Source organism: Malurus melanocephalus, unplaced genomic scaffold (assembly GCF_030028575.1).
Source record: "Malurus melanocephalus ecotype Western Australia unplaced genomic scaffold, MMel_1.1 scaffold_617, whole genome shotgun sequence".
NCBI classification, from domain to species: Eukaryota; Metazoa; Chordata; class Aves; order Passeriformes; family Maluridae; genus Malurus; species Malurus melanocephalus.
Genome location: NW_026623849.1, coordinates 9,458 through 19,480, shown reverse-complemented (window position 1 = coordinate 19,480; position 10,023 = coordinate 9,458). Strand labels below are relative to the sequence as shown.

Sequence of the window (10,023 nt, the reverse complement as noted above, 5' to 3'; positions counted from 1 at the left end):
TCATTACCTGCTTACTGGAAGACATGTTGGTGAGCGTGCTGATGCTGCTGGTGTCCGTCACCACCATGGCCGAGGGGAAGCGCGACGTGTGCGAATACTGGGGGGGCTCCTGTTTGTGAGCGTACACTGCCGAGAGGAAGGGACAGGTCAGGGAACAGCCACCCCCAGCCCTACCCTGGGGGCTCAGAACCCCGCTACGGTCCGGGGGTGCTGTGGGAACGGGCAGCACGGAGACAGGGAGGAGTTAAAAGGAGCCACGGGAAGAACCCGCTGCTTGCTGCGTTCTCAGGCAGCAGCTCACCCTCAGAAAGTCATGGGGATCGARAGGACGTGGCTGAACCAGACGGGTGGAGTGGGGGAAGGAAGGGACAGGGCGGGATGTGACCACCCCGCACCACTGAGCATCCCATGGGCTGGAACCACCACAGAGAGGAGCAGCCAGCTCGGGCAGGGCAGAGCAGGAGGAGAGCACAAGCTGGTTTTCCCATCGGAATTCATTCCCAGAGCCCTCCGCAGCTCCCCCCGACCCTTACTGTGCGAGTTCTGCAGCTGGGTCACGGTGGCCATGAAGGGCTGCTGCGCCATGTGCCCCGGGGACTGCTGCATCAGCGGCTGCTGGTGCGGGCTGTGCAGCTGCTGCGAGAACTGCACGGGCTGCAGGGCTGCCAGGCTGCCGGCCACGCTGTTGATCACCGGGACACTCTGAGCCTGCGACGTGTTCAGACCTGGGGGCAGCGAGAGAGCAGAGCGGGATGTCAGCATGGCACAGCGGGCAGTGTCCCCTCCCTGACACACTCAGAGGTGACCTCGGGGCGCACTTACTCTGGGCGATGGCCATGACTCCCGAGAGTGGCGTCATGATGAGGTTCTGGGACTGCTGCGGGTTGTGGTGGGACAGGCTGTGGATGTTGGTCAGGGTGCTCACCGGGGGCAGCCCGCCTCCCGACACGGAGATCTGCAGGAGCAAGGCAGGATGGCACCGTCAGAGCTCCCGCTTTGGGGATCAGCAGAGCCCCCTCCCCAGAAATCACTGGGGCTTCAGCACCCACAGCCCCGGGGTGCAGATCCCAATTAAAGCACCTGCACTTGGCGTTAACACACAGCAAAGCAGCCCTGGGAAGGAGGACCTGGCTGGCACTGGCTTCCAGCTCCACTGGAGCATGGCATCGGGACACGGCACAGCCCGAGCCTTTGCCAGTTTGTCCCCCGAGTTCAAGCTCCAGCCCTCGGGGACAGCTGACGACTCTCAACACTCATTAACTTCCARCCATCGTGCTTTTAGGGGAAAGTGGGACCTCTAAATTCAGGAAGGTGATGAAAAATGACGGAATGCAGATTAAAAGGGCCCCGTGGTGATGATCTTAGTCACCAGTCTGGCAGGATACTGGTGAGACGGGGAGGGTGTGCACAGCCAGAGCCAGTGCCCGGGGTTTCGGGCCAAAGTTTAGGGATCAGACAAAGGCAGCTGGCACGTGCTGTGAGGACTGGAGCTGGTCCCCAGGACACACAAGTGCTTTATTTCTTTAATTGCTGCACCTTCCCCTAATCCCTCTCATCAGCCCTCTTGCACTGAGCGACCTCGATCCCGACTCGGAGCCATCCCCGCGGCCCTTCGGGTGACATTTCTGGACACCGGTTCCGAGCACCTTGTTTATTTTGCACATGTGAGCTGGAGATAGCGACTGAAACAAATCCATCAATAAATTCCAAAGCCCGGGAGTGACTCACATTTCCTGATCCGGTATTTTCCACTTTCAAAGTCCCTTCAAGGCCGGGTTACGGCACACTCGGCTGCACAAGCCAAACAGCTCCCGGCAAGCACACGCCGCTCGCCCGCAGCCCCGGCTCCTCTCACGGGCTGTTTAGCCCCAGAGCGCTGCACCTGCATTGTGCATGACTGGAAAAAACCCTGCGGGCACCAGACCCTCGGGCTGGACCCTCTGGCACTGCCAAAGTTCAGGCAAACTCTGAAAGAGCGAGCCACCAAAGATCTCTGCAACCTCAGAAATGCTCTTTCCTGAAAGATGCAGCAACTTCCTTGGCAGCTCCTCGTTTCATGTGGGGCATTGAAGGCACATGTTTACTTACTAGAAACCACAGCCTACAGCATATTTCTATTAAACCTCGAGCAAGCAGCGGCTAGCCCTGCCTGGAGATGGGAGATAAGCTGGCAGAGCCACGGTCCCGTGTGGTCCCCACGGCGCTGGGCAGAGGCTGAGCCGCGGGGAGAGCTCCTCTGCTGCACCTGAGCTTTTCCCAGTTTGATCTGCTCCCTTTCCTTCTCCAGTGCTGCCCAGTCCCTTCCAGGGGTCTCCCCACTGGTCCCAGGAGGTGACAGGGGGTGCTGGCACCGTGTCACCCATGGGGACCCCCACCCCGGGCACACTGTGCCGCCGCCGCCGTCTTTATCCCTGACTCATTTTATGGCTTCCAGGCTGAGGGTTACGAGGCTCAACACACCCCTGAGGCGATCTGGGCGTGCTGGGACAGAGGGACTGCGCTGGGGGGGCTGGGGTGACGCGCTGCACTGTGCCCCCAGCTTGGCAGGGAGCGCTTGGTTTTACAGGGTGAGTGCCTGGAGACCCCCTCCAGTCAGAAGGAAAGGCACGATGAAATGGTGCCACGGCTGAGGGAGGGGACAGTGAGCCCCTCCACAGTCACCCAGCCTCGCCAGGAGACTGACAGCATGGCCCAGGAGGGACAGCCCTCTGAAAATGGAAGTGAAAACCGGGCAGGAACCGGCTTGGCCCCGTCACCCAGTGCCATGTTTGACTTTCGATTTCAGCAGGGAAAAAAAAAAAACTGTTCCCGGAAAAGCAGCAGTTGCACACAAACCTCTGCCAGCCTGCTGCAGGGACGGGCTGTGCTCTGCTATCACATCCCATCCTGTCCTGACCCAAACTCCTGTACCCTCTCCTTTCCCTGCTCCTGTACCCACCCATCCAAGAGCTTTGCACCAGGAAGGGGCACCCCGAGTGCTCAGACCCTTCCACAGCCCTGCAGCACCAGCACAGGGGGATGTCCGGCCCCACAGGGATGCTGATGTCCATCTCCACTCCTGCCATGCTTCTCTGCCCATAAAACCCCTGCAGAAAAGCCCCAAGGACGTGGCAAAGGGGATGGGAAGAGGCAGCACAAGCAGCTTCAGTCCCCTGGGTGACACCCGGGACAAGAAGGTCCCTGCTCACAAGGAAAGCCCAGACCTGGGGAAGGCTCAGTGAAAAAGTAATGAATGAGTATTTTATCGATACCGTGTCACTGGCAAGAAAAAGCAAACAGTGACCCACCCAGCGCGTCCAGCGTGCGATCAATGAACCCCCGGGCTCTGCCAGATTCATCCCGGGAAGCTCTGGRTGTCACACACACCGGGAGCGCCGCCTCGGGGGCGGGCGGTGGGGACAGCGTCACCCCGGTCCCCCACAATGCGCCATTGTTCAACCTGGCCGCGTGTGAAACCCGGGGAAAGCGTGTTTGCTCTGCCCGCTGCGCCCTCTTATCTTATCAGCGCCGCCGCCACAATGGGCCAGGTGTACTCACCATTTTACCGTCGGGAGAGAGCAAACCGTGGCCCGGGTCCAGGCCGGCCGGGGAGACCTGCTGCAGGACGGCCTGGCTGGTGGTGACCATGGCACCGCTGCCGTGGTGGCTCATGGCCCCCGAGGATGCCACCTCGCCGCTCGCCGCCTGGCTGTAGCGCACCCCTGCAAAACATTGGTGTCACCGTGGGCACTGCCAGGCTCTGTGCCCACCCTCCCTGTGGCACCAGAATGAAAATGTGCCAAGCTGTGCCCAGCTCCCACACCCATGGCACTGTTTGCTCGAGCCCTCCAGCATCCCATCCCAACCCTCCCCACAACTGTAGGACACACACCCACCACCCAAAGCAGACCCCAACCCTCTGCTGCCCTGGAAAGAAATCTGGCTCTGGCACAGCTCTTCTATATAAATATATTTAATTTGGCTGAAGCAGCCCGCGCTGATAACCATATGATCAGCCATGTGTCATGGAAAGGCATTCTACAGATCACAAATAATTAACCGAGGAAAACCCATGGGAAACAACAGTGTCCTTTACGGGGCTGCCTTGACAACTACAGTGAGAAGACATTTATTWGGAGGAGTCCAGCCCTGTGCTCCCTGCCAGGTTCGCTGAACTGCCCTGGGATCGAAGCAGTGGGTGATGGACAGACAAACCAGGCAATTCTGGCAAAAAATCCACAAAAAGCCCACCCTGCAGCCACCCTGACCACCAGCACAGGGCACAGGGACAGCTCCTAAAAGAGACCACACAGGAGGTCAGCCCATGGCATCAGTGAAGAATGCTCTGAGGACTATGCTAAAATTAATCTATAAATCAAGGAAAAGCAAAGAAATCATAACTGGAGCTTGCCACCAGCTCCAAAATCACCCCACACCCTGCACCAAAACCACAACACGGCCACCCCGCCATCGACTCCGAATTTTCCCCATCAGCTGGTTAAACACGTCGCACAGATAGGAATCTCCTCAGCAGGTCTGGCTCCTGATCATTTCCCAGCAAACCCCCTTTATCCCTGATAATAAAAGAATGTCCTCTGGCAGGTGGATATTTGCCGGCCCGAGTGGACGTCCCCGCCGTGAGCAGGGTAAACATTACTCAACCGGGGCACTGTCACTCGCATTCTTCCCGCGGCCCCGGCCCCGCAGAGGGTGCTTCACCCTGGGCTGGGATCCCAGCACTGCTTAAACAATGGCAGGGAGATAAAATAAAACCCTTTCTTCTTCTTCTGGGCGTGATCTGAGAGATAGACGGGAGCGCAGACGGCTCCTCTCGGAAAGAAATCAGAGTTTCTGCTGCTCTTTTGGGGGCAATAAGAACCAAAAAAAAGTCCATTTTAAACACAATGCCCTATCCAGCTGAGGGGGTGATAACCCGTGAGCAAAGCTACCCAAAGTGGTGAAGTTGGCTTCAAAACACACAAGAGGTTAAATGCTGATTTTCAAGCTCTTCCTTGCAACCCCAAGGACAAGACTTTGATTGTTTGAGGAACAATAACCAGCGCCGAGATTCCGAGATAGGCTGGGGACTGAGATTTTGGGTCTCTAGATAAAACCACTGAAGACTCCGAGTCTTGAAGAAGAGCCTTGATGAAGATTAACTCCCCCAAGGAGAGCAAGGCTGGGCTCTGGGGCTGGTGACAGCGGTGCCACTCCCCAGCCCCACCAAGGAGCCTGCCCAGAAACTGATGCTGAGCAGGGAGAAGCTTCTGCCAGGGCAGAAAAACCTTCCTCACTGGGTTTTCCCCATTCCTAGAATGAGCTGTTATTATTTACGTGTCCCCAGGGTTGGATTTGGGCAGGTCCCATCATTAATTTTGGGAAGGCGCTACAAGGCATTGCTGCTGTCACTGCTGCAGCACACRGAGCTCCCTGATGATGGTGGTGCCTTTCCTCCGAGCTCCTYGGCCTCCCTCATTCTCTGAACCCCRAAATCCAACCCTCCCCTGGTGGCACAACCCCTGGGATGTCCCCACAGTGCAGGGGACAGCTCCAGCTGCCCCTACCAGGACTGTAGAATTCCTCCTGGAGCATCCAGGGTTTATGAGCTGGGCTCAGACAGCTCAGAGCCGGCTCTCCTGCTGCTCTCTGTGCCTCCACAGCTGGAAGCAGCCCTGGTGCAAAGGGATTTATTCCCCCTCAGCCTCTTCCCGAGGATGCTCGGGAGAGGAGCCTGGATGGGGATCACCGGGAATGGCTCTGGCGGCGGAGCCTTCCCTCCTCAAGCCTTTTTTTTTTTTTTTAACTGGAGCTACAGCCGTAAAATAAAAGTCAGTTTATGGGATGGGCCATTGTGTGGCCCCTGAGCTGCACAGCCCATGGAATGTTTTACTGCTCTCCCCTGCCCCAAACGAGCCACAGGGTCCGGCTCCCACAGCCATAACCCCATTCCAGCAGAGGGATGGGGACAGCAAAGGGACAACCCCCAGGGCAGGGGGGTCCTGTGCATCCACAGACACCCCCTGCACCTCTCTGCTTCTCTGGGGTGCCAGAACCACCCTCCTCACCCAGCTTTTGGGGTGGTGAGGTGGGAATTTAAGGCACCAATTGGGATCTTTATCATTCCCATCACAGCCTTGTGCCATTTCTCAGAACACGCCAGTCCTGTGCCTTTGGCAGCAGTGAAGCAGTTTGGTTCTGCTCTGCTATAAGTCATGTGGATATAAATAAATTGTATTTTTTTTTCATATAAATAAATTGTATTTCAAAAAACCCCCACTTTTCTGTACTTTTAACTGTCCTTCTCATGGGAGCCCTGCTGCCACAGCCCATGGGACCTCCCATGTGTGCTACTTCCCCCAGACCTTCACCAATGTCCTGCACATCACCAGCAATGCCAAACCCCAAAACAGACCCCAAAAAAGTCACCGGTGAGCTGGTGGCAGCAGGGATTCAGCTCTGCTCTCTGCCTGACCCCCCAGGATGCAGCTGCCAGGTGAGAAAGCGGGGTGAGAAATGTGAAGTGTGATTTTTGGGGTCACGCTGGACTCAGCGATGCTCCACCCACTGACACCATGGACAGCCAGGTCACTGATGGGACATTTTCACCTTCCCAAAATTCCAGTCCAGACAGCACYGAGGGCAGCTCTGATTTTTGGGCTGCCACTCAAATTGTCCCTAAAGTGTTAATCTTGCTCAGTTACAGAGGTGCATAGTTTATATCCATTATAAACCCGTTTATGGGGACTGGACCCTCCCATTTCGCTGCTGTCATAAAGTTCTAATTACCCCCATAAAACAGGGAAAAGCTCCTAACAGTGCACTGTACCCACCGAGCCCCACAATGCCCCCGACAGTAAAATATTACAACCTCTGGCACCGGGTCCCAGCAAGAACCAGCACCCCAAAAACTCCAGAAAGGATCCAGGTACAGACTGGGGGCACCCCCGGAGTGAGGGATCACCGGCGGGCTTTTCTCTGAAGGAAAATTAAAGCACTTAAATTGGGTTTTAGGAAAAACCTCAGGGGTGGGGCTGGGTTGTTTTTACGTTTGTCTCCATCTATAGAGATATCTAAATGTATATAAATAAATAATGTATTTTAATATATATATATATATATGAATGTATATATATAAATAATGTATTTTAATATATATATACATAGGTGTATATAAATGTGATTGTTCTGATATTTGCAAAACAGGGATGGATGGATGGAGGGAGGGATGGATGGATGGATGGATGGATGGATGGATGGATGGATGGATGGATGGATGGATGGAGGGATGGAGGGATGGATGGAGGGATGGGTGGGTAAATCACACTCTGACCCATGGGTGAATCACACCCACACCCCGTGGACCCCCCAGGACACCCCATGTTGTGGGCAGCCCTTTGTATGCGGGGTGGGAGCGGGGGGCGGGCGCCACTGCCCCTAATCTCATCAATGCCCCGATTGTCTTCGGGGCTCTTGAAGATAAAAATGGCATAAGCCAGAGTCTACGGCATGGCACCGAGATAAAGCCCCGAGTGACCTTCAAATCAAACAGGGAGCCAAGATTGCTGATAAAACCCAGAGTGAGGGAAAAGTCCAGCCTCTGAGAGAAGCCTCTGAGATAGGAAGGCTTTAAGTATTTACCTCCAAATAGTTAAAAACTACAGCTCGAGGCTTGACAGATGGATCCCCGAGAAGAGGCCGCAGGATGTTTGACTTTTACAGCTCCCATCCCTGCCCCGCTGTCATTCCGCCTTTTGCAMGACCCCATTGATGTCCCAAGGAGAGGCGCTCCCCCTTTGTCCGGGCACGGCAGAGCTTTGCAGCTGCCCCAAAGCTCCAGCCCCATCGTTTCCTGCCAGGACACGGGGAAAGCAGGGCAGGGCCGGGCTCAGCGCCGTCATTAAGCTGTTAAAGCATTGAGCGGCCCAGACGCCGCCGCAGCGGGGCAAGGACAGTTCAAATCCCAGCATGGACGGCCGGGATGGGGTCAGCCAGGCAGCGGGGACAGCACCAAATGTRCCCCACCACCCCAAACATCCCTTGAGGAGGCTCCAGCAGCGACAGACCCGGCGGTGTTTTGGGAGCTGTTGGATCCAGCTTGATCCAAGCACCCTAAAGCAATCAAGGCTGAGCKCCATCCCTGCCTATCACCCCCAAATCATCCCTAAAACCCCACAGCAATGCCCATCTCCTCGGAAAGGCCCACGGATAGCCAAGAAATTCCCACATCCGAGCCCCCCTGACCCCTCCGGAGGGGCCCTTCCCCGCAGCCATCACTCCTGCCCCGCTCAAAAGCCCCTCGGAATGGGCTGTCACCGGCCCTATAGCCACGGCCGGCCCCTGCTGGCACCGCTCCGACGGCAAAATAAAGGTTGGGGCTTAACGGCCCTCCAGCCCCGAGATAAATGCCCGCGGTTACAGTAATTGCTGTCCCCTAATAGAAGAAAACAAAGGCTCTCGGGGGGTGCCCCATGAGCGCTGGCAGGCCGGGGGCACATCAAAGGCAGCGGGCTTCGTTCAAAGCCCCGGCTTAATTGTCAATTAAGCATGCACGGGGGGACAACGCCGTGACAATGCGGGGCTGCATGCTGGTGGGGCATTGTAAAGCCCGCCGCGACACCGAAAACAGCTGATTCTGCTGACAATGTGCTTGTAGGGCACCTTGTAAGCAATCAGCCGGTGACAGGAGGGCAAATCCTCCCCGTCCCAGCCATTGTGCGGGGCATTCCTGGGGCAGGGTCACATTTTGGTCACCGTTGGCCGTGCCCCGGGATGCTGCCGGTTCTTCCCAGGATGGGGAGCCGCCCAGAAGCATCTCCTGGGACTTTCGGGGACTGTCACCCGCTGTCACCGCTGGACCGGTGTCCAGCCACCCTCCGGCCGCGTCCCGGCCCCGCACCTCCCGTGGGGACTCTCCGCCGCTCGGGCTCCTTTTTGAATTGCCTTTGGAACGGGCTGGGTGTGAGCTCCGAGCCGGGCAGGGTCATTTCCAGGCGGTGGCTGGCTCCAGCCTCCCCGGTGTCCGAGGGGGACGAGGGGCGGTGGGGACGCAGCCCCCGCGCCGACCGCCACCACCGATCCCCGTGCCCGGGGCTGCCCAGGGGACAATGGGGATTGTTCTCCCAACAATTCCTGTCGCCCTGAGGAGACCCCCGGGTGTGCAGCCCCCTCCCCGGGTGTTATCTGCTGCTCCAATCCTCCAGGAGCACAGGGATGGTGCAGAGTCACGGAGCAGCCTGGGGAATCTCTGACACTGAGGACACTGCCACAGCTTCCCACGGGCTCCAGCACCCCCAAAACCAGGGCTCCCCAGTGCCCAGCACTGGCACAGAGAGGCAGGCTCGGGGCAGCTCCTCCTGCCCTGCTGGGCACAGCYCCTCCCTGCCCGGCCGAGCCCGCACAGAGCTCCCGTGAGTGATTTCAACCAACCAAGCAAGCACTGATTTATCCCGGGCACGCCAGAAATCCAGCCTGGCCACAACACCGCACATGCTCCTCTCCATCACCATCCCTCACCGAGGCTGCAGCACGGACCAGGGGCAGCAGCATCCTCTCCCTCTTTGCTTCCCTCTCCCCAGCCAAGCTCTTCCAGCACCCCCCGAGCAGCGCCTTACCTGGCATTTTGCTGGGAGGGGAGGCGCTGGGCTGGTTGTGGTGCGGGGAGCCGTGAGACAGCAGCAGGTTCATGCTGTGCGGGGGCTGGCCGGAGCTGTAGGCGTCCATGGCCARTTTCTGGCGGAAAGCCTCCTCCTTGCGCCGGTTGGCGAACCAGTTGTAGACTCGGACCTCCGTCACCAGGTTGGAGCCCAGCCCGTGTGCCTTGGAGGGGGACACTCCTCGCTGCAGACACTCGGCCCTGCGTGCGAGGGGACACATTGGAACAAGGGATGACCACAGATCTGGGAGAGTTTCAGCCCTTCCTGCAAGCCCGACTGCTGTCTGCAGCTACAGCCGTTCTGTAAAAGCCATCCCAGTTCCCTCTGACAGTGCTGGAACACTGCAGCAGCATCCCTGTGGTGTCAGCTCCACTGCATCCCTGTGGTATCA

The 10,023-nt window shown here is 57.6% G+C and overlaps 1 protein-coding gene across 2 annotated transcripts in view; it reads right to left on the bottom strand.

Moving 5' to 3' along the window:
• The window catches only part of HNF1B (HNF1 homeobox B), a 23,085-nt gene that overhangs the window by 4,101 nt on the left and 8,961 nt on the right, over positions 1–10,023 (bottom strand). For both annotated transcript variants that reach the window (XM_057383259.1, XM_057383260.1), the window contains exons 4-8: positions 9,591–9,832; positions 3,538–3,701; positions 823–955; positions 534–725; positions 8–126 (exon numbers count right to left, since the gene is read on the bottom strand). In XM_057383259.1, coding sequence (XP_057239242.1) covers positions 8–126; positions 534–725; positions 823–955; positions 3,538–3,701; positions 9,591–9,832 — 850 coding nt within the window. The remainder of the gene's footprint in view (positions 1–7; positions 127–533; positions 726–822; positions 956–3,537; positions 3,702–9,590; positions 9,833–10,023) is intronic.